This window comes from Accipiter gentilis, chromosome 3, assembly GCF_929443795.1.
Source record: "Accipiter gentilis chromosome 3, bAccGen1.1, whole genome shotgun sequence".
In the NCBI taxonomy this organism is placed as follows: domain Eukaryota; kingdom Metazoa; phylum Chordata; class Aves; order Accipitriformes; family Accipitridae; genus Astur; species Astur gentilis.
The window spans coordinates 42,332,017-42,357,006 of NC_064882.1; the positions used below are offsets into that span (position 1 = coordinate 42,332,017).

Here is a 24,990-nt window from a genome sequence, read left to right on the forward strand (position 1 = left end):
CATGCGTGTCTGCTCCCTCCGCCTCATTTATCATCTCCTGCCAAGGCACTGCACCCATTGCCAGCAGCACACTGTGCACCACTCCCTTTCTTAAAGGCAGGCTGTACCAAGGGGCACGCAATGGGCCACTTGCTGTGCAAACAGTCCCTGCCCTACACACAGGACAGCAGAAGGGCAGAAGAAGGTACATTATCAGAAACCTCTGGGTTATGATGATCTGTTGGCTGTGGGATGTTTTCTGCAGCTCCCCTTTGAAGAAGAGTTGAGGCTGCAGCTTGGGGATGGTTAAGTGGTTGGGAGCAGGACTTGACTTGAGGGTGGGGAAAGACATTGACCTGTTTGGCAGAATTGGTTTGTTCAGGGTGAAGAATGATACATGAAAACAGGATATGGGAAACCCAGGAGGTGCAGAAGAGTGTCAGAGAGCTGGGGGAGAGTGTAAAACTAGCAATGGATGGGTTGTAGAGACAGAGGAGGTAATGGCAAGGCTGGGCAGGGTCTTGGGAAGGCAAGCAGGGAATAGAAGACTTGGGGTTTGGGGACAGGACAAAGCAGCAGGTGGTAGGAAGCTCGGGATGACAGGTGGAGGATGAGAAAGTGCTGGGAGCGTGGTGACAGCAAGGGAGTACACATGAGCATGCTGGAAGAAGCTGGTGCTGCCTCCAAGCCATCGGTACCTCTCCTCACTGCAGCCACACGTGTCCCAGCCACTTACGTTAGAAACCTGACTGGTGCCAATGGAAAGCCCACTTGTGCCCAGGCCTCCATCTGTTGGCTCCACTGCATGGCCAAGGCCTTGCACCTGCCCCACTACTGGGGCCGTAACAGCCTTGCTGCTGTTCCCCTTCTGCTGTGACCCAAAAGCAGGCTCCTTTTCTGTTTCTCTTCTCCCCCAACGTGAGCTGGAAATAAGGTGGTGGTCAGTGCCCAGGGCCCTTCAGGAGCAGTAATGGCTAACGAGTTGGAGCTAACTGAAAACACAAAAAGCAGCAGGATTTACTGCCCGATCATCTAATCCTGTCACTTAGGAGTGACCCACTTGAAGTCACAGTGTGTGACAGAATGACCAGGCAATGAGGACAGGATTACAGAGCCCCAAATGAGATTATGCTCCTTGGTGGGGACACAAGCTGCTGGGGACAGTGAAAAGATCTGCATTGAGCACCTAGCAGGGATAAGATGACCAGATATCCAATGCTCTGTCTGCTTAGAGAGCATCAAAAATAGACTCTCTGGAGAGAGAGAGAAAACACCCAAGCGAGCCAGCTGGGCAGACTCAGGGTACTTGGGACACTGACAGCTCCTTAGCTGTAAAATGAATTGGCACAGGTTTGTGCTAGTGTTAGCACAACTGTGGCTTCAAAACAAAACACAGCAGGGGAAGGGAGACAAGCCTGCACTTGGATAACTAAAACTGTAGGCTGTTTAAGATAGAAAGGGGAAAGGGTCGGGGATCAGAGATAAGGAAGGTGTGGCTGTGCACACCTTGCAGCTTCTTAGCCTCTGGTAAATATATAAGTAGCAGTCTGTCACACACAAATGGTAATCAAAGAGCCAGCCCAGGCTGCAGGATGGATAAAAAGAATGAAGAGATGGGCCTTGCCCTAAGATCTTATCACCAAAGACAAAAGAACGTGATGGATCCTGTGGGAGCACAAGATCAGTTACCACAGCTCAGAGAGAAAGGAGAGGACAGGACTATGCACAGTGGGACACATCTCTAACTACAGGAGCCTTTAGATTTAAGTTTATTTACTGAAAACAGGTCTGCACAGAGTACACTTTCAGCCCAGCAGCTCGCTGTGTATTTGCCACTAGAATATGCTGATTTGCAAGTCTGAGGGTCCATTGCTTAATACAGAAGCATCTTTTCCTTGCCCATTAATCCAAGTGAAACAGGAAATAGGACAGATCCTCACATTCATTTGCTGGTAGAAGCCACGTTTTCCATGGGAGCTGCAGGAGCTCAGTGCTTCTGAATAGATGGTCATCTTATGTCCAATTTTAACATGATCCATTAAAGGCTGAAACCTAATGAAACCTCTTCAGGGCTCACTTTCCCATCTACACTCATCACAGGCTAGCTGGATACCCTTAAACCTTGGTGTTGGGAAAGCCAGGATAAGCCTTAGAAATAATATTCTCTTTCCTCGCTCCCTGGAGACTTGCCCCTAAGGACAGCACTGCAGTCTTGTCTGGCATCTGTCTCCTCCAAGTGTTTTCCAGATAATTAGTAATTTAAACTTCTCTTATGCAGGATAATCTAGCTCTGTTATACCTCCTTCTCAAGTGAGAAAGTAAGGGCGTTGACATACATTTAACAGCATCTGAAAACCAGGGCAACAAAAGCTGTTACCACCCATACCTGCTTGTATTGCTCCTCTCTTGGAAATGGCTTCCTTCACAGCAGCAGGGACAGCTAAATGGAGACATGTCCCCACCCAACCCATCACATTTCACATCCTGAATACCTGAGGAACCCCAGCTCAGCACTTCTGTATTGCAACACATCAGGCTGTAAATCACAGCCATTCAGCTCTCCCTGCCTGAAAGACAACAAATTCAGTCCTAGAAGAGTAAGGGACTGAAGCTGCTTTAACCATTTCTGACTATTACACCATAAAGAATGTGAATGTATTAAGGGTATGGCTCCACGAACAGCAGAGCTAATCTGTCTGGATGGGAAGGGATGATCTTGCTTTCCTTTCCTCCAGCCATACTCCTCACAATGCTGCTCCGTCCCTTCCCTTGTGCTGGCTCAGGTGCTTGAGACACATTTGTGGGTGCAAAAAATAGTATTCCCTTTCTTTCTCTTTCTGGATTAGCTTTCTGATAGATTAGAGATAACCTGAGGAGGCCCAAAGAGCTAGTGCACAGTAACCCACTGGGAGCAGGAACATCACCCCATTTTAGAGGATGACAGCTGTCAGATCAGCTCATCCTGCCTCTTGGATCTGCACACTGAGGTACACAGAAGCAAGCAACTTGCTGGAGGCCACATGCTGAAGTGCTGAAGGAAGCCAGGAGTCCTATTTTTTGCCACATATTCAGAGTAATTTAAATGTCGAGGTTGAAGCAAGGACATGAACAGTCCTTGCTTTGTTATAAAAATCAGTATATCAATCAATGAATCCAATTACAACCTCCCAATCTTATCAATAGATCATTTTCCACCTCCCCAAAGTACAGTGCAAGAAAGACACTTCTGGTCCATTTACAGGTTGCAATATCTTAACTGTTTTCTCTCAAGTTAGGCTGGCAGATGTGCCACACAACAATACCAAGCAAGTCACAGAGTTGCTTTCTTCCAGCACTGAATGAGAAGCTTCATTAACTCATGCAAAACAATGACTTCCTTGTATCCTGGAGACTCTTCTCCCTTCTACCCAGCTTCCCACTGCCACTGGAGCCACATTTCAAGGCAGTGAGATTCTTAAGAAAAACACCAGAAAAGCAGAACAATGGGAAGAAAAACTGTGGTGCTGAGTGTTCATTCAGATTGAAGAGCTGATTAAGACACTGTTGCAGTCCTGAGATGAACAGGTTAGCACTGTGGGTCTGGGCTACTGTTGAGCTGCTTGTATTCAGGAGTTACCAAAACAGGAGCCGGAGTTCCTTTAGGATTCACACATAGTTTCTCACTTTGTCCTAAAACCAGCTCTAGCACAGAGTCTGCAGCACCTTGCGCGAAGGAGCTCAGAGCAAAGGCAGCGCTGCAACACAGGCATTCCCAGAGCCTATTTATGTCCGTTGTGTGACTTCTTCAGGCTTACATAGCAGCAGCAAAAGTGTTAAATCATGGAAGCATCACACAAATGTTGTTTCATTGGACATATAATACACAGCTTTGCCTTAGCTCTACATTTATCCCAGGTTTCAGTCCAGGTTTGGATTACCCAGCAGTCCCTGAGTTAGTAGAGCCTACCCGCTGAAGAGCAACAGTTCAGGAGAACTGAGCCAGGCCTGACAGCCACAGTCTGCACAATGCTTGGCAGGGAAAAGGGAAGCAATTTTTGGCTTTTCTTTGGAACAGGATATAGCTTTTGCATATCTTTGTGATCCTACACGTGCATCGCATATCCCAGGGGCTCCCCACTTCTGTTATACTTAGCATTCAAAATGCCTTATAGACTTTATGGTATTTGACCTCCTATTATGGAGGATGTATTATGCATTTTTACAGAAGGTAAGGCCAAGACATACTAAAATGATGTGCCTGAGGTCATATAAAAAGCATTTGACAGAGAAGAATAATTTCCTTCAACTCCAATTCACATGTTTTTCCTAATACCGGTACCCACTTTGCCCATATGTTTCTACTATCCTTTTGCAAGGGGCATTGTATCTCACTGCATGAAAGCCATGTCTTTTACACAAGTCTTGCCCCCAAAACACATAGGTATAGTTACTGTCACATCTACCCTAAGCCATGATAATCCATGGCCAGAGAGTAGGACCACAAAATGCAGTTATCAAGTCCTTGCAGCTTTTATGCAAGCAAAGAAACAGAGTTAATAGCTGTTTTCTGGTTCTGGCTCTAAGCCATGAACAGAGTACAGGATACACCTCCTTAGATGAGACCACTCATCCAATATCTACTCATTCTCCAGAAGCAACTAATGCCACTTCCCATCCACTCTTACATAAACATGTCTCCAGAGAATTATACACCAGGTATGTTATATGTAAGCCTTGCAGACAAACTTTTAGCCTTCAGGAACTTCAGATCACATCTGCTTTCTGTCGGTAGCCAAATTATAGGTCACTAGATCCTCCAGATTTCTTAGTAACTCAGCATAACAATTGAAAAACTGAGGTGCAGATGGCTTTTCCCTTCACCACAGAAGTTGCTGACCAAAAATAAAAATATTTCCCCGCCAGGGTCTTAGCTGTATTCACCTAACATCAGCTTCTTTCACAGAAGCATGCTCCTATTTCAACAGCAAAAATAAAGAGCACAGGCTGTGATGAACAAAATTGCTAACATTGTCACCTGGGTACTGATGGAAAATATAAAATTCAACAGAGGCCTGAGACAGACCCTAGTCTTAATCCTTCATTTCCAACCTCCCATAGGTTCACTAGGCACTACGGTTACTGTCTTCATCCCAAGAGGCACCTCTGTGGCTGGTGAATGGGAGATTGGGAGGCATGATCAAAATCAGTGAGTGAATCCCTACCCTCACCATCTCTCCCCCTCCACACTGTGGCTGCTATTGGCGACAGATGCAGATGAGATGCTAAGGAGTCACCATCCTGACCCGCACCTTTACCTTTGAAGCCGCCATGACAGCTGCTGTGGCTGCGACGTTCAGCCCCCGCTTCCCAAAGTGTACAAGGGCATCGTAGCTCCGGTCTTTTGCCTGGACGAGGCAGTCATCGATCTCCTGTCACAGCAGACAACAAAACAAACAAACAAACAAAAAAGCACAAGAAGGACAAGTTCAGAGTGCTCCCAGCCTCAAACTCTTGGCAGGGCCAGGTCATCTTTTATGGAAGCAGACATCCTCCATTTCCTCTACCTTGGCTGGAGAGAAGTTCACAGCCAACATTTGCAAAGAGGAAAGATTTGCAGGGGAGCAGTAACTCCCATTGCAGGCTTTGGGAACTCTTTATTTTGCGAATGGAAGATTGGGAACCAAAGTCGGGATACACTTGCACAGTGCAGCCACCACCAACAGGTCCTGGAAGCAAGACAGACACATCCACCTGGGCAGAATGGGCCAGGGTGTGTCAGGAGGCATTTGCAATCTATGTACTCTAAAGACAAACTGGATTGCTCCATAGTTAAAAAGAAACATATTATGACACTGGGCAGCTGCAGCTGTACTGCCCTGGGTCCAGGACTGGTGGTCTCAGAAAGCATCTGAGATATCTCTGCACATCACTGCAGTGTCCGGCTTCAACATGCCCATGGAATTGGTAGGTCCAGAGCTTCTGGACTTTGATGCTGCTCAATATACAGTGAAATGGTTATGAAAGTTCCTGCCCTCACCCTCCCTCCCTCAAGACACAGAGGTCTGGATGATAATGGATGACAATGACTTCTACTACTCAGCTACCAGATGTGCTGGGTTAGTAGGGACTGGAGGCTGCAAGAAGCTGCTGGCTGTTAGTGATTCCCTCCCTTTTCCTAGTAGATAAGAGGTGGCAACCCAAAATGCACAAGCGCTACTTGTGAGAAGTGTAAGCAGAAGTTCCCAGGAAGCAGAGAGACAGGGGACTGATCCCCACTGTCCTTCTTGGACAGGACTAAGATATAACTGTTCATGCACTGCCTGTGGCTAAACAGATCCTTCACTTCCACTGTTGCCAATGAGGGAAACAATTATTCACTTCTCAGTAGTTTGTATGTTGATATATGACTGATAGCTATTCTTGGCCCATGTATCCACATGAGCCAAATAGATCTGCCTGACAATGTCCCATTCACAGCCACAGGAATCTCCTAGGCAGGCAAATGATCCAAGCTGTAATGTCCCTGCCCAGAATTAGCATCATGAATTTGAGCAAGACATTTCTCAACCCAGGACCTCAACATGCTACATGCCTTACTTCAGCATGCTATGTCTCCCAGCCAGGCAAGTGCTTGCTAAGCCCCTTTCAGACAGGCTTGGCTATTTGTCTCATTGCTGCACAATGTCTTAGGCAGAGCTGGGAACAAAGTTAAGGGCCCCCAGCTGCCAGACCCTGTTTCTCTAATGGTTGTATCCAGCCACAACATAGCACTCCAGCTATATTCAGCCAGTACGTGCAAAGCAGCTCAGGAGGTATTTTTATCCCCCTCCCTCCCAACTTCTCAAGTGCACAAAGATGAGTTAATGTGTGAGTGTGCTGAACAGATGACAGTATTTAAAAACACAACAATCACAAAGAACAAAAACACCAACCAAAAGGAGATGATCAAATGATAGAGGAAGAGAATCAGCAACTCCCAGTCCTTCAATGAAAATGAGTGATAGGGAGACTGAGTAAACACACTGTAGATCTGCTCCACCCAGAGAGGACCTGGGCACCTGTGATTACCTTTTCTTTTGAAGACAGCGTTGGATGAACAAATTTCCTGTACAGGAGGCTGGAGCCTTTTGTGTATGGAGACAGCAGCCAAGCTACAAAAGCTATTTTGAGTTCATAGTAGAATGGAAACCTAGAAGAAAAAGATCTGTTAATGTCTGTTCCCAATTTAACCACTGCCCTTAATTAGAGATGCTCAGCACAGGAAGGGACTGGCCAGTCTAGCCTAGGGCAGCTTTTGCTTACCAAAGAATCAAAAGACCTAAACACATTCACTCAGCTTTACACACATCTCAACTAGGCATGTGGGTAAATCTTTACTAGAGTATCAGGGCCATTATTTAATGGTCTGGAAGAGACTCTGCTGTGTGATAAGAGGAGCTTTCTACATGCAAAGGGCACAGATGCTGCTTTCATAGCATCCCTACTCATTATGAAGGAACAAAGAACAAACCACCAAATCAGTATTTCATTGATATATTTACGCACCTTTCATGTCTCTGCCTTTCTGCTTTTAAGATAACACTTAGCTGACTGAAACTGAGATACAAGAACCTTTGCTGTCCAAGCAACACGCAAGATAAAGATGCGGATCCACACTGGCTTTCAGGTAGCACTCCAAAATATTCAGGACACTAAGAACAGGACATGCTTTAGCTGTAACAACAAGCTAGAGACTTCTCAAGATTAGATTATCCAGACTCTTTTCTGGAGAACAAAGCCTAGAGCTCAAGGCTAGCCTGCTAGCAGCATCCTCACGCAGACAGGCACGTTGCTGCCAGCAGTGTAATGAACCAATGCTACTCTTTGTAGACAGGGGCAAGCCAGAGCAGCACAGAGACCCTGTGATGGCTGTGCACCATCCCAGCTGGACCCAGACAGATTCCTGCTGTGCTAGCACAGTACTGTCACTGAGCCAGCTGGACCGTACAGCATCCAGGACTGACCCAATGGACCTCTGCAATGCTCTACTCTGAGCCTGGATTTGCCAGGCTGGTCTTCCACCTCACTGAGGATCTCTACAGCATACTTGATTTCACAGGCTGGACAAGCCCTCTGTCATTCCTCCCAAGAGACTCACATAATACATTCTCCAAAAAAAAACAAAGCTCCAGATGAACACAGTGGAGGTAGATCTGCATGCAAATTAGATAGAGAGACAATAACATCTTTTATCTCCTTTTCAACAGATCTGACATGTTGCCAAGTACTCCCTGATTCCCTTTGTCTGGAGGACTCACTAGAGGCATGCAGTGCTACACAGGAACAGGCTTTAGGTGACAGTCATGCACTGTGGTTAAATCTTCATCCTGAAGTCTACTAATCTCACTGGTTTCCACTAGAAAGGCCTTACTAAAAAGTGCAACCAAGCAACAAACATTTCCAAACTTAAGCATCCAAATTTAAGGAACTGAATCTGATAATTGGGCATTTATGTGCTCTTGTCCTGACAGAGGTCACCAGGAATCCTTACTGGCATCAGTACGGGCCATCACTGTCCTCCATCAAATCGTAAACGCAGCCTAACCAGGAACGGGCCTGGCAAAACATCCCAGGAACAACCACCCAGGCAGCAACCTACAAACAAAGTTCTGTGCTGCAGGGCTGTTTGTGCCTGATCCCGAGGGTCTGTGTATTTACTGTAGGACACAGCTAGGTAAGTCTAGAACTATGCCTGCAGCAAAAGCTACTGTTGTTTACATGACAATCTCTGCAAGCACCTGACTAGGAAATCAGCTGTGCGTCTCTCTGACATGCAGGGGACTGAGACTACTGTAATGATTTCTCACTAATGAGATACCACTGAGCAGTTCCATCCTCTTTCTTGCTTTTCCTAAGACAGCACTGAAAAAGGAAGCATGGCTCCTCTCGGCAAAACATGTCTACGCACCTGAAGCTGCTAAGCCTGTGTTCAGGAGGCAGTGCAACTTTATGCCCCTTTTTTCCCCCCTTGTAAACATATCCATTTTCTTTCCATCTCATGTCAAAGACCCTCTCCCATCTGGTGCTCACCAGCAAAGAAAGATATCCGTGAATGTCTCTGCTGTCGTGAAGAGTGCGAATATGATCCAGTACATCATCCATTTGACCTGGTAAACAAAAACAGTAGCCGGGTCATTTTTCGCAAGGGGCCTCAAACTATCTCTTGCAGGCACAAGCGCACAGAATAACTCTCCCAGAAAAAAAGGGTTCTTTCCCCCACCCTGTGTATTCAACAATTACTACGGACTTGAAGATCCCAGAACTCCCCCCACCTCAGCAGGTAACACGTCAGATTTCCACACAAGCCCTTCGGAAGGAAGATTGTGGCCTTTAGGACTGGTCTCATGGAAAGAAGAGCAGCCTGACTGTCCCTAAAGGAAACTCCACTGGCCAGTGGAGGACTACAGCCCTAACACAGGGCATTAAAAATCTCATTTGGCTCATCTTAATAGCAAAGGTTAATACTAGGCTGTTGTCCAAACTGCAATTAAGACAAAATGTAATTACTCTATGTAATATCTACAGACAGGGGAAAACAGCCAGGAAGAGATAAAGAAGTAACTGCCCATTCTGTGATCCAGGGTCACAAGCACAATCAACTCACTGCAACTTACTGAATTAGCATGCATCAGTTGAGTGATGGTGTCTCCTCACATCCACACCCTGAGCCCAATGCAGTGACAAGGGCAAGTCTGTTAGCTTAAATTCCTTACCTAGGGCTTAGGTGAGAGCATTTTACCTCATATTGGTAGTGAAAGCATGTGCTGTGCTGTCACTGTGTTCAACTATGGTAACTCCAGCGTGGGGTGGACTGCTTGTTGGGAGATTCATGGATGGTCTCCTTTGTGGTGACAGTGACAGACACAGAAAGAATCTTTGGGGACTGTGACTTGGGCAGGGAAACTGTAGTATCTCAGGTAATTCAGGAATCTGGGGATTTTTGTGACTGAGCACTAATTGGCATTTAAAAGCACAGCTAAACTATTCTGATGTACACAGTATTGGTTCTTCTTGGGCTGGAAAGAAACAACATATTTTGTCACATGCCATTAGCACTTCCAGTGATTTTTTTCAAGTGATGTGGTACTCCTCTTCTGTGGCACTGTCACCACAGAAATGATGTAAGGAATAATTTCCAAGTACTGGAGATGAGAGAGAAACCTTTTATTGCCCCTCAAAATTTTTTTTGCCACTGTAAAATTGTAAAACCACTGTAAGATTGTAAAAGTTCAAACAGCTTTAAGAACCTGTCTCTCCAAAGGAAAAGAGATGGTAAGGCAAGAGTTGTTAATTTAACTGAAAATTGTTGTCTAATTAGCTGTATTTGAAAATGGAGATCCATAAGCAGTTTTGCTGGAATGTTAGAAAGCTTAAGGAAGTAAAATTCATGAAAACTCACAAAAATCCATGAATTGGAGAACTGGACTGTGTTACCTAAGGCTGGGGAAGGCTTGAGAGAAGGCAGTACAAGAAGGATACCTACACCAGGTGCTGCTCTGGGGAAGGGGGAATGGAGGTGGCAATAAATCTGGATCTCACCAGCTCTGAAATGGCTGCATCTTCTCCCCGATGCAGTGGGGTCAGTACTTGTCATCCCTCTCCACCTTCCTGCAGGTACTGAAAATATTCCCTGAGCACCTGTCACCCAGCTATGTAACTGCTCCCCTGGGATTTATATGTATATTTATATTTAGTGTTACATCAGTAGAATGGCACTGCCAAATGCCCGAGAGCATTGTCTTCCCAGGGCAGCTTCTGCCAGACTTTTTACATAACTGTGACTCCCTCAAAGCCTCACTGCCAGCATGGTTCTGTCAGTTGAGGCATTCCTGCCAGCAAAACTTTTAAACACAAACCAAGACCTGGTGTGGATGGGCTTGCATCAGCCTGAAACACCATTTATCAAAATTACTGTTACAAAGCAACATAAAAATACACTATAAAGATATAAGTTTTTCCTAGTACATGAAGCATTAAGGGTTTGTACTATGTCAGTGTAAATTCATTTTTTGTTTGTTTGTTTTTTTAAATCGGACCCCTAACGGACATATTGCCACAACTTGCATGTTAAACAATTGTAAGTGCAGACCAGGTCTTAGATCAGCTGTTCCCACATTTGGGTCATGACCCTATGTGTCTGATGCAAGTTCCTCTTTTGCAATTGAATTTCCAACAGGAACTGGACTCTCCAACAAAGTATTTTCCAGAACAGGACTATGGAAATGCTAAGTATCAGTGGGACACACTGCTTGGGGATGCTAGCACATGTCTTCAGCATTTCCAAGCAAAGGGTGAACAAACCTTCAGAAGCACAGCTGTGCAAGGGCTGCAGGGACGTTTTGCCTTAAGTATCTGATGTGTTCTGTAACACTTAATGATTCTCAAAATATCCAAAAATATTATTTGAAGGAGGGGACTGATAGAAAGGAAAAATCTCAGCAGCCACAGTGAGTCCCAGTTTGAGCCTGCACTAAGGACTTAATGGGATATCCATCCATGCTGTTACCCAGAAGAGAAAATGAGCTTGTTATCCCTGGGATCTTGAGAAGATTGACGATTCAAGGTCTGGAGGCTGAGCCAGGTTCAGTGAAGTTAACAGGGCTCAGGTTGTGAAGGGCATTACAAATCCTACAGGACCCCAACAGCATCTAAGTGATTTTGATTCTCCCATATTTCACTTTCCCTGGTGGCTCATGTGCCTTTAGAAACTAGGGCCCAGGGAAGATTTTTCAGCAAAAAGGACAAGACAGCACACCCAGTTGCCAGACCTGCCTGTAAATAGGTCGCTCCACAAGGAAGGATGTTTCTATCTGAGGATTCAGCCATATGTGCTTCGAGTTGCCTCCTCTGATCCTTGTTTTGAATGAGCAGCTAAAGCTTCAAGGCTTTTTGAAAAGGCTTTGATTTATGCTGCTCTTCAGAAACAAAGGAAAACACGCAAGGCTCTGGATGCCAAACACCTTTTAAGTCGACCGTATATAGCTCGTACCACCAGAGAAATAGCATACATTTGTCAAAGAGCATATCAACTTGCAGAGGAGCAAGAAGCACAAACCCAAGTCTCCTTGTTTGAGACTTGTGCCTAGCAATCAGCCAGTCCACCTTCAGGCCAGTCTTCCCCTTGCACTGGTTTACGAGCTTTCCCAGAATACAGGCAATACCTTTACAATGTGGTAGGGCACAATCTTAGAAAACAAACCCTGCAGCACAGCCACAAACCTCATTACTCACATATTCTTTGATGTCCTTTGATTTCACGGCTTTGTAAGAATAATACGCGGGGTAAAGAGTGCCAAATATAAGCCTGGAAAAAAACAAACAACAAATGGATTAAATTGATTTCCTGTCTCAGAGAAAGATTTTTTTTCCCTGTCCGTTAAATGTGTTCCTTGCACTAGTAAAAAGCAATAGGATTTGATTTAAGCTTGAATGCACTAAGTACAGTACAGGAGTGATTTTACATCACTGAATTCAGAGAAACTATTGCCAGTGACATGAATGGCAGGGATTCAGGCTGACTTCTCTTCTGCAATCGTTTCCATAGCTGTACCTTATGAGTTACAAACAAAACAAAACAAAACAAACAAACAAACAAAAAACAAAAAAGGCCACTGCACTTTTAAAAGGAAATTAAAAACCTAATTTCAAAATAATGTACTGTGACACCAGGAATATAGGAGTATTGCTTTCAGAGGCAGGACAAAATGAGAATCATTTGTCTAAAATCCCTTCCATCTCTGTTCAATACTCTGAAAAGCCAGCAGAGGATAAAGCAGCATCCAAGTTCTACTGGCACAAGGGTTTGAATACTGGGACCTTATCCTACATTAAATCTGCTAAAGGGAAGAGCCCTGCGCTGTTTGGTAAAGTCGATTTGGGCTCATCAAAGGAGGAATTTGGTCACGAAGATATGCCAACAGGATTAGGCGTAAAAATCCCAGCTCTACTGTTCTTTCAGACAGTTTCCTTTCATTTTCAAGTCTGAAAGGGATGCTGTCAGCTTCAAGATTTCATGTGAGAAAGAAATAAGGAACTGCAAGTTAAAAATAGCACTACTGAGAAAAAAACTTTGAGAATTTTTTATACCAACTCCTCTCTGCATCACTGCCTAGCTGCTTATTCACTTCGATTATTCTGGACATAAGCATAGGCTTGTCAAAACCACTTTGCCCTGCCTAGTTTTCAGACAGTTTTATTCAATGCAGTAGGATGATGCTGCAAAGTCTGAATTTAATAGATTGCAGGGGAATGTTTATTGGCTTGCAACTACCCCTCTTTCCACCGGAGCTTTTGCTTTAAATTCATACAGTTGTTTCTGCTGCTCTTGGCAATGCAAATGATCAATATTTCAATCCCTAACCGTGGAGCCACATAGACCTGCAGTCATCTTTTCCATCCTGCCAGTAGCAATTGTGTGCTGTGGGACTCATAATTACAGTGGAGTCCATTACGTGTATAAGACATTAAAAATTAACACTCGGGGATATGGTGTACCATCGTACTTCCCGTAGCTCAAGAAGATATTTGTGAAAGAATGGGGTGAGGCAGCACACATCTTGATTTCCAAAACAGTGACTGAAGACAAGACAATTTGCCTGCTATTCATCATGCTTACTGTAGCATAGCTTAGCAAAACCTGAAGCACAATGCAGACTTCTGAAAAGCAGGTACTGAGTGAGGAGATTCAGTACTTTACAGAGGCTTCACACTGGCTTCAAAAAGCTTTGCTGGAAACACTCAGCTCTGAACTATTTCACCCACAGGGGCTGTGCTATATGCAGGGATTAGATACAAATGCTCAGAAAGATTCTGGGAAACAAAATGCATCTTTGCCCCTTGCAGTATCTTAAAAAACAGCAACACCAGCTAAGGCAAGGAAGAACACACAGACAATAGCTTGATCCTGTTCTCACTGAAGCCAATAACAAATATTCCCTCTGAGTTCTATGGTAGCAGGAGCTAATCCAGAGAATTTTGACCTCACAAAAGGAAGAAAGCTCCACAATATTCAGAAACTAACAGTCAAGCACATGAATAATGTTTCTGGCTCTACTTACAAGTACCACTGCATTTCTGTCCTTCCTTCTTGGCCCAGGGTTGGCTGCTACCTTACACTTTTATTTCCTGCAAATAATCACTGAATGACTGATATTCGTTTCCTCAGTTTGTGCTGGTAACAGAAAGTAACTGGAAGCAAACAGTTTACAGGATCACTAGAATAGAATTAGTTGCAGACAATAAACACTTGAAAAAAAATTCCTGTGACGGAAGGAAACTGTGCAATACTTTTGCATACGCAGAGCAAAAGACAGTTAATAGGTGATGCGCTCTCCCTAAACTGGAGACTGAGAGTTTCACTGATTTGCCTTGTAATTTGTTGTGTGCATATATGGACATTTATTACTGCTATGGTTTACCCAACCGAAAGCTGGTTTAAGGAATGTTGGATCACAGTCTTGTCATTGCTGTAGCTTACTATGTGGCTTGGAGTCACTTAACCTCTGGGTACACCATACAAACAGAAGCTAAAAGACATTCAGGCATTTCTGTAAAGCATGTTCAGGAGGTAAATCTCTCACTTTGGAGACAAATACCTGCACATAGGCATATTCCAGTCTTCACTGGGCTTTGGATCAGGCTTGAATACAATTGATTTAATTCAAACACACACATCAATCCTCTATCTCTTCCCTTAGTTCCTCTCCCCTGCTGTAGACAATACTTCTCTCTTCACCCTCATCCAAGGTTCCTGTGTAATTAAAGTTATCATTGATTCCTGCCTTCCTTCATCCCCATGCTCAGACTGTTGCTGGATCACTCCTTCTGCACACTACACACAAAACCAAGGCTGATTCTTTGTCCCTCTGCCCAAGCCACTAAGTCATTCCTTGCCCAAGCCTCACTTCTAGCCTCCCTTGTGTGCTTTACAGATCTCTACCCTGCCCGGATGCACCAGTGTTTAAACGTCTTCCCCCTGCCTCTTAAACACACATGCACTCAGAGGTTACCCTTGCCTACCAAGCTGAAGTAATATTCTTATCCTTGCCCTCCAGGGCCTGAAAAATGTTGTTGCTCCTACCTACTGTTCATTGGGTCTTTTATCATGTCCCACCTCAGTCCCTTCTCTCCTTTAATGACTGTAGTGCCACCAGCTTCTTACTCTGCTGTTCCTTGTATGTCTTCTCCCACACCCTGGAGCTCCTGTGCTCCTTGCTCCTCCATTGTGTATCAGCCCACTGCACCTAAACCAAGCTGTTCCCTGACAGTTAACCTGACAGCCCACAGTTTGAGAGGTAGCAGCCCAAGCCACACAAATTCCAACCATGCTATTCCCCAGTTCCTCCTCATCTCTCTCATCATCTTCTGCAACACTCCAGTTCTACCTGATAATCTCTGAACCACACCCACAGGACCTTCAGCTTTCCTCACACATCACCAAAATAACAGTACAGACCCTCAGTTCCCTCCTACAACTACCAGCTGACCTGGGAACGACATGTGCTATGACTCCTTCCATGGTACATGCATTGACTGCTTGACTGGAGCCTGCCAGCTGGCAAGCCAATTAACAACCTACCTATGGAGTTAACACTGCAGCTTTTACCTCCTGACAGGCACTGCTATGAGACAATCTCCTATCCAGCAGCTAATTCTTACAAGTAATGTAGAAACTTAATATTTGAGACCTCTCAGACCCATCTATTTTGGCCACAATCATTTTGCAGATCCCAAAGTTAGCAGCAGTGGAAAAACAGATTGTTTAAGCCTCATTTCCTTAGGAAACCAGGCTACAAATACAGAGTCAATCCACTCCCCACCCATTTCCATCTTTCAAAGCTCCTTTGAATAGCTATGTACCCTGGAAAGCCTTGGCTCTTCTACCCTCTGTGCAAAAGCAGAAGCAGACATCCTGATAAGCAAAGCAGGGACTCCCAGAGCTTCATGTAGTAGTTGCTACATTTAAAGCTACTAAGATGTGTTCCTACAGTCTCAGCTAAAACAAACACATACCCTCAGGGTATAGGGAAAGGCAAGGAAGTAGTGACTGTCCTGGTTTCGGCTGGGATAGAGTTAATCTTTCTAGTAGCCAGTATAGTGTTATGTCTTGGACTCAGTATGAAAAGAACGCTGGGAACACACTGATGTTTTCAGTTGTTGCTAAGTAGTGTTTAGACTAAGTCAAGGGTTTTTCAGCTTCTCATGCCCAGCCAGCAAGAAGGCTGGAGGGGCACAAGAAGTTGGGAGGGGACACAGCCAGGGCAGCTGACCCAAACTGGCCAAAGGAGTATGCCATACCATGTGACATCATGTCTAGTATATAAACTGGGGGGAGTTGGCCTGGGGGGTGGGGATCGCTGCTTGAGAACTAACTGGGCATCAGTTGGCAAGTGGTGAGCAATTGCATTGGGCATCACTTGTTTTGTATATTCCAATTCTTTTAGTATTATTATCATTTTATTATTATCATCATTAGTTTCTTCCTTTCTGTTCTATAAAATGTTCTTATCTCAACCTATGAGTTTTACCTTTTTCCTTCTGATTCTCTCCCCCATCCTACTGGGTGCGGGGGGAGTGAACGAGCAGCTGCATGGTACTTAGTTGCTGGTTGGGGTTAAACCACGACAGTGACATTCATCAGTGAGTTAGGAAAAGCTCATTTGCAGCCCTAAACAAATAAACACAACAGTCTAACAATTCTTACACTGCTCCATGCTGGAGGTCTACATCAATTACAATTGACTTGAAAAAGGACAAAGCAGCAGCTGTGAAGAAATCACTGAAGAGTCAAGTAATTGTGCAACAGGAGGCAAAAATCTAAGTAAAAGGTTAGTCTGCCTAGAGAATAGGATAAGGATTAATGCTGAAAATCTTATAATCCTATTAGGCACATCAGCAGCAGCAATCCCCAATCTGGACCGCTACGTGCGCTTCTGGTCATTCTTTGTCAGAAGGGACATGGCAGAGGCAGAAGGGGAAAGGAGAAGGGCAACGAAAGCACACTGGGGAACATCTATAGGAGCAACTGTAAATGCTGCCGTTGTTTCTTCTGCAGCAGAGGCAAATAACTGAGGTTATTCACTCCTACTCCTGATCCAGTGTAAGGGGATGTTCAACTGAACCAGGAGAACCAAGTCAAAAAGGAGAGGAGAAACCCTCACCAGGAGTTAATCTGTGGAACTGAATAATTGTATTTGTAGTTATATTACGTAGGATTTGGGGTTTAGTTTTGGTTTTCATTATTCAAGTTTACAACTAAAGGAGACAGGAAAGGACTAAATTTCCCATATTGTGGGGTTTCCTGATTATCAGGGGAATATCAGGGGAATGAGTTGCTTTAAAGCAATTGAACTGTTAGCTCCTCTTTAGCAATCTGTCATATTCTAGGGGAGCAGCTGCACCACCACCAAACCTCCTTCTGTCTTCACTTATCAGCACAGCCACAGCCAGCCCTGGCTATTACATCCTTCTATTCCTTCTCAGGATCTGCTAGTGCAGTGATCTGACCATCACAGATCACAGGCTAACCCAGATGTGACAATATTCCTAATAGCATCTAGGTTATAGCCTGGGGATCGATCAAAGCCGCTACCAGGACCTGGGAGGGCCCCACATGACATCTTGAGTTCTGATGATTTGGTCATGCTATTTTTCCTCATGAGAGACCTAATCCTACAGCCGTTTACCTGTAAAATTAACTCTCACATTCCAATATAGCAGCCACTGAAAAAAATGGAAAGACTCTCAGCGATTCTCAGCAGTACTGGCCAGGACTCAGGTTACTTCCAGAAATGCCTGCCTATGCATTCTCTTGAGTATAGTATTTTTAACCACACAGGTACTTTCTGGATGGTAACTTACTGTTACAAATATACCAGCACATTGCTGTCCACATCCCAAGCCATCCAATTTTTGCTCACCTAGTTACCATGCCACCAGCGGTGTTTGGGCTGCCCAAACATTTAGAACATTGTACTACTACAACACAAATAGAACAGCCCTTATTTTGCCCATAAATAACTAATGTTTCCATATCATCAGCACACAGCAGCCAAGATGGCAAACTTCTTCTCAAACACAGGGATGGACACATTTAGGAACCACTGAAATATTTCCTATTTTCTCAATATGTTCACTGGCTAGTGTGTGCTTCTTATGCGCAGAGCAGCAGCTGAGCTGTCACCATGCCAGCATTCCTCGCTGAAACTACCACGAAGGGTGCCAATAGGTTTGCATTCCTTATTATCAGTCCTAATTAATGTTCACACAGTGCCACAGATTAAAAATAAATGGCACTGTCTTTGTACCAAAGGTTCCCAGTTTAATCCAACAGCTGGAGATGTGAAAATAAGCAGTGTACAAGGTCAGGGAAAGAGTTAAAGCAAGCCCCTTCACAGGCCAAATGCCTGATATCCAGGAACTGGCTGGGGTGGAGGAAGCACCAGCTGCAGAGGAGGCTCCAGGCTGGTATTCCCCGGGAGATGGCCCCTGCAGATTCTTTGTGGTCATTTTGCAGCAGAATAGGTCCTGCACAGTGGCTCCAGGGCAGTCAGGAACTTTCCTTTTCACCCTCAGGGTGAGAGCTGATGCCATCCCCACCCTGGGGACCCCAGGAGATGTGGCTACCAGGACATGCCAGCCTGATGCCCCAATACACTCTGAGAATACCAAAGGTGCACACAGTGCCTCAGTTACAAAAACATCCCCCAAGGAAAGCACTGGGCTCTGGCACCCCGAGACAGATCAGGCTCACTTCCAACTCCATTTGCAACTCGAATCAAACAGCCTTGCAGGGTTGGTGCAGTGCTGCCGAGGACAACCATGCAGCTATACCCGTGTCACTTGGTCGGTCATGTACTGCCTCCACAGGTACTTATCAAGGTGTAAAGCTCCACTTGAACAGTCACCCAGCATGTCCCTCTGCTTTAGGAAACATTCCTCCCCAACTCCTAGATGGGTGACCCGCTTAGCAATTCTGAGCTGCTGAGACCTTGCCCTCACGAGCACTCTGAAGCACCCTGCACACCCACAGTGCTGAGGAAACAAAGGGCAGGCCCAGGAGAACTCACTGTCTAACACAAAGATGCTCTACTTTCCATCCAGATCCACCTCTGACTTCTCAGCCAGGCTACTACAGAAGCAAACTACAAACTTCACCTTGGTTAACGTAACCTAACGGCTGGCGAAACCTAATCTCTCCTCCTGGTGTAACTGTGGGGTAAAGGGACACCCGACTGTCCTTCCAGCAGAAATAGCAAGAGCAAGGGTTGTCCTTGATGTTTCTAATTTAAGCAGTCTTGATCTTCCCAAAGCAGCACATACTCCTCTCCAGTTGACAGCACCTATTTTTTTCCCCCCTCAGCCAGGGCACTCCTCACATGGGAGCTGGAAGACAGCCAGGCACAAACAGGTGAAGAGACATGGCAAGGGGGACGGGTGGAGGAAGTGGCTTTGGCCAGCCTGGAGCTATCATACAACTATTACATTTACTCACATTGAGATCCTACATCCAGACTTGTCTAAAGAAGCTAAACGTGATTTCCTTTTCAGAGGCAGGACAAAATGAGAATCATTTGTCTAAAATCTTCTTGTTACAGGCAGAAGACAGAAATGCTAAAATAACAAAAGTACTGATGGAGACACCTTGTAAAATATTGGGATTGTTGAGATAATACATGTGATGACTACTAAAACACGACATTCCTACTAAAACTACCAGCAGTGAAAGGTCTCACAGGGTTGATATTTACACTAACACCCTTGAGTATCATATTTAAAGCCCAACCAAGATTAAGCAGGTACTTCACCCTTACCAGGGTTATTGTTCCAGGCTATCTTCAAACTCAGGCAGAATCACATCAGTTTACACAGAAGCTAATGCTTCAAAGTTTTCTTTACAGTGCTTCAGAACAGAAAAGGCCTGTGTAGTTGCTATAAAAATACCCCACGGCTCTGCAGCTATTTTAGGAAGCAAATTTATTGCAGGTAGATGGCTTACTAAGCTGGTCTGTTCTACTTCACACCACCTTTAGTGGAGCTGCCTGGCCCAGTGGAGATGGGCTGCTGATGAGCAAGGGGAATTTGTTTGCCCCCGAGGCAATACTTTAAAGGAAGTGTCTTCGTAGAGAGCGTGTAGGGCTGGTGTGGGGTGAGAAGCCACAGGTCGATAGGAATGCTGCGCCTGGCACACGCCACAAGGCTCCCAGCAGCTGCCTACAAGAGATAATATTTCGTGGGCCTCACCCGAGGCATTTGCCCTGTCGCTGCTCCTCCCCTCAGCTCAGCAGGACCGCAGAAGAAAGCAGTCCATGGCACTGAACCTTCTCCCAGTGCTGGCACAGCCCACCACTTCATTCAGACCCTTTTGGGGGAGAAGAAATAATTCAAAGTGCGATGGTGAGGGGAATAAAATCTGTGCCTTTTAGCGAAGAAAACAGTCTCTGCTATGTGACCGGGTCAGAGCAGCCTCACTGCTCCAAAAAGGCAGGGCTTAGCATCTGTGTGCCCCTGATGTTTTCCCTATCCAGTAGTGACCGTACAGTTCCTGCTTTGAGAGCCCTGTCTTTTTCCAAGCCAAATAAATGGCAATTTGAAAACTAAATGGTATGTTTTAGATGGGAAGAGCTGCTTTTCCTGACTCTGTAGAGGGGGATGTTTATGTGGAAAAAGGCTTTTTTAGAAGCATTGACATTATATTCCAGAGATGACAGATGGTCTAAAATCTGTATTGTGAGTTAGCCTACAGATTTATGGTAGGCTCATGATACAAAAGGAACAGAGAGAGACATATAACCTAATCAAACTAATTTCTAGGCTAAAAAAGGTATAAAATACAGATTGCGTATCAACAAAGCAGCTCTGCACTATTTTCATACAAAACCACAAAAATCATGCTGCAAGTATTATTTTGAAGTTATTTTAACTGATGTTATGTGACTCAACTTTTAGGGAGCATAAACACGTACAGAAATCCCTATTTAGAGCATAATCCTACATTCTGTGTATCCGAAAACTCAGTGCAGGTTATGGTTTGATGATGAAAGTCTTCCATAAGTGCTACCACTGTCTGAGGAGGTGGTGAGAAACACAGAAGCTCCTGTTTGTCTATTCCTCACTGAAAGACAGCTTTAGACTTCTAGTGTTGTACTCATGGGACAGAAAACAGGAATAAAAAATTAAATGAAACAATAACTCGTCCAAATCAATTGCAACATGATCTCCTTAGAGTAACGTTACTTTGGCTTTCCAGGGACAGAATATTACTAGAACTGTTTAACTAAGTGCAAGGAATATTTTAGCTCACCAATAGAATTCAAAAATCAAACCAAAAGACCTCTTTGGCTCAAATATTCAGCGAAAACCATGAAAAAATGTTGACTTCCCATGGGTTACCAATGGTTCAATCCACTGAAACAAATCAAGCAGTCCCAAGGCTGCTCTGAGTAGCACCAGGTAACAGAGATCTCCACAAGCTCTTGGGGGAGGATGGAAACCCCAGTTAGATCTCTAAACTAGCTGAGGAGAGCAGTTTGGTATAGGCTCAGGTATCAGGCATGGTCATGGCCAACTTGGTGCAAAACAGCCTGAGGAGAACATCTTATAATTGTCTGGACATTTCTATAAATATGCTAGTAAATTAACAATAAACAGCATAACTTCTTCCATCACTAACTGACCTTAACTTCTTACATCTCTGAGGACTCTAGAACATTAACCAGAAAAAAACTAGAAGACCAAACATTTGGAAGGACCAGCCACATTGAAAACAAGTGGGACCCAATTCAGTCATAAGCTCTATGTTCCAGAGCTGGTATCTAACTCCTAGTTAAGTAAAAAAACAACCAAACAACCTCACACCCACCTTTAAAACATCTCATTTTGATAACACATTTCAAAGAAGGATTTCAAAGTGCAGTATAAATATTAGTGACTTCAGTATGAAAGCTGATTGCATTTCCATTGATTTCTGATTATTTCTATTTCATTAGTGTTTTATGTCTATTTTGAAAAAGGACAGCGAGACCCAACTGAAATTATACAGGAAGCTCATGTCAGAGACATGAACAGTACCAAATTTTCAACTCCAGTTTAAAAGCAAGAGTGTAGGAAAACTAAGGCAAGATGATTCTGCAGGTAATTTCAGAATATTCAGACCATCTTAATGCTTTCGTTAGTACGGGTATCAGAACACCACATGCTATATATAACAGCTGTGACATTGCAGGGAGTTCACGAGCCATGCAAGCCACATTTCTCTTTATGGCCCACAGACACAGACTGGTATTTCTTCTGGGTACTATAACAACATTTTAGGGAGGGGCTAGGCACCCTGCTTTTTCAGTAGGACCTGCATAATGTTTTTAAAAACGTAAAGAAAGGAAAATGAGACACTGTCATACAGCCTAAAAAAGATAGACTTCTAGTCTTTTCTCATATGCATTTGACAAGGATTTCTCGTGTGAATTTAATAGAGTTCCTTCCTCCGGGGTCTTTTCTCATTTCATTCATTCTTTTTAATCCCTCAATTTTATATGGTTAATAACAGCATCTTAATGAAATGCATGGTACAAATGAGATAAACAAGGAGGGAGAGATCTCCAGCTGGAGCTAAACTGATACAGAGCAGCCTCCAGTCTAACCTAGACATAAAGGAGAGGAAATCAGATGGAAATAAGCCTCTGTGAAGCCACGGATCACTAATGAATAATCAATCAGGGCTTCTGGCTACACCTCTGCATTCGGCTTCAACTACCAGTAAAATTATTTGTCCCTAATTAAAATAAGTTAGAACAAAAATGACCATTTAGGGGTTAATGCTAAATCACAGTCTTAGGATAAGTGATAAAAACGAGCAGGTAGGGCAGCCTAAATAATACCCTGACCTGGCACCTCTTAGTGCTGTCCCAGGACAGCATTAGCCCCATGGGGGTGACACCCATCACGATGAGTTAATGGGAGAGGCTTTCCAGAACACCTTACAGACTGGAGGTGGTTAGTACCTACAGGGGTATGAGACTCATTATGGAATACATGGGCAGATGGTGGACTAGGGCTCACATGTGAAATGAAAAGCACACCTACGTGACAGTACAGTGGTACCCTACTTAGTCTTGTTTCACATCTTGTTCCTTCACAGGCTAGTCCACAATGGTCAGGATGTAAAATACCTACCGAATCTCCTGAAGTTCTCCTGAAGAACACAGGGGACAGCCAACACTTTGGCTTCTGTGCTACCAAGGAGCTTCATCAATAGTGCTCATTGGAGAGTAAAAGAACGAACTTCTTCCAGGGTTGACTCTGGAGGAACCAGACTCACCCAGCACCTAAGGAGCAGCACCGATTCCCTGCCAGATGTAAATCATCAGCCCATTTTCTCCTGTATCAACAAACACCAGCTTAGGTATTAAAAAAAGCCCATCAACACTAAACCAAACCATTGCAAACATCTTTCTTCCTTCCCCACACTCTCCCATCTCAGAAGAGAAAGAGCAAAACCCATGTGACATACCATTTAATGTACTACTGGAAATTGTTCAAGTGAAAGAATGGTAAATGTAATAAAAGAAATAGAAATGTGTCCTTTAGACTAGAATCACAGAGTAATTCAAGTAGGAAGAGATCTCTACAAGTCTTTAATCCAAAACAGGGCCAACTTTGAGTTTACATCAGGTTGCTCCAGGCCCTGTCCTGTCAAATTTTCAGTATCTCCATCTCTGGACCCCTGTTCTTTATATCTAAATAGAATTTCATTTGCTGCAACTTGTTTCCATTGCCTCTCAACTTTTCGCTGTGCACCTCCACAAAAAGTCTGGCTCTATCTTTTCTGTAACAACCCACCATGTTTTTGAAGACGGCAATAAGTATCTGCCCTTTGCCGTCTCTTGTTCAGCCTGCACAAACTCAGCCCACTCACCTCTCCTGGTGCACCATGTGCTGCAGTCCCCTTCCTCCAGACTAACTGCAATTTGCTGGTGTGCTCCTTATCCCAGGAAGACCCAAATGGGATAAGCTACTCCAGCCAGACACTCTCTCACACTTGTCAAATAGAGGGGAACAATCACTTTCCTCAACGTGCTAGCTAACCCTCTTACTAAACCAATCCTGTATCGAGACCTGGAAGAGAACAGCACTGCATCCTTCCCTTCATCAGAGGTGCAGAAGAGCCAGGGACCCACTCCCTGAATGATGAAGAGAGCTTTCCTTGCTGCTTGGAGAACCTTCTCGCTCAGTCACACCACACCCTTTTCTTCACAAGTGCTGCTGTCCCCAAGGAGCTAAGCTTGGGTCATAGTATGACAATAACAGATGTCACGCTACAGCTGGACTTCAAAAGTGCTCTTTTTAGCTTACTCCGAATGAGATGTTGCAGTAGTACAAACCTCACTTACCTACCTGTAAAACAAAACTTGACTGTCAATGGAAGTATGTGAAGAGTAGTACCACACTGTCTTCATTGTGGGACTTAACACAGATATTCTCTTGCTCAGCCATTTTTGGTGAGCTAGAAGAACAGCTAGATTTCCCATATCTCTACAGCCACATATTCACAGTGTAAGGCTTCGTGTCATTAACTGTGCAGCATTGCTGTGAAATACAATGGTTTATGGTAATGCTGTTGCATGATCTATTCTTACATAAAGCCACTTGTAGGGAGGTCATTATCAGCTTATTTACTTCTATGGCAAACACCACAGCCCAGGGTACCTATCTGGAGATAAAATGACACATCGTTTCCTTTGCTGGAGCTGGGAACCTCACAGGGAAAGTAAATTACCCATAAACATGGCTAATAGTCATGCTATGATAATTTTTAAAAGGATCAGAGGCTGCAATGTCCAGCAAAGCCTTGACTGAGCTAAAACTTATTTAAAGGGCTTCCTTAAATGACAATCTCCACTGCAGTCCCTAAATTCATCCTTTAGAAGTGGCAGAATTGTATTTTCAGGTTAAATGAAGAAAGATTAAATGAAACTGATTCTAAGAAGAGTTATATTC

The 24,990-nt window shown here is 44.3% G+C and overlaps 1 protein-coding gene across 2 annotated transcripts in view; it reads right to left on the reverse strand.

Moving 5' to 3' along the window:
- The window catches only part of REEP1 (receptor accessory protein 1), a 71,301-nt gene that overhangs the window by 31,132 nt on the left and 15,179 nt on the right, over positions 1 to 24,990 (reverse strand). For both annotated transcript variants that reach the window (XM_049833163.1, XM_049833152.1), the window contains exons 2-5: positions 12,229 to 12,301; positions 9,028 to 9,104; positions 7,027 to 7,147; positions 5,274 to 5,387 (exon numbers count right to left, since the gene is read on the reverse strand). In XM_049833163.1, coding sequence (XP_049689120.1) covers positions 5,274 to 5,387; positions 7,027 to 7,147; positions 9,028 to 9,104; positions 12,229 to 12,301 — 385 coding nt within the window. The remainder of the gene's footprint in view (positions 1 to 5,273; positions 5,388 to 7,026; positions 7,148 to 9,027; positions 9,105 to 12,228; positions 12,302 to 24,990) is intronic.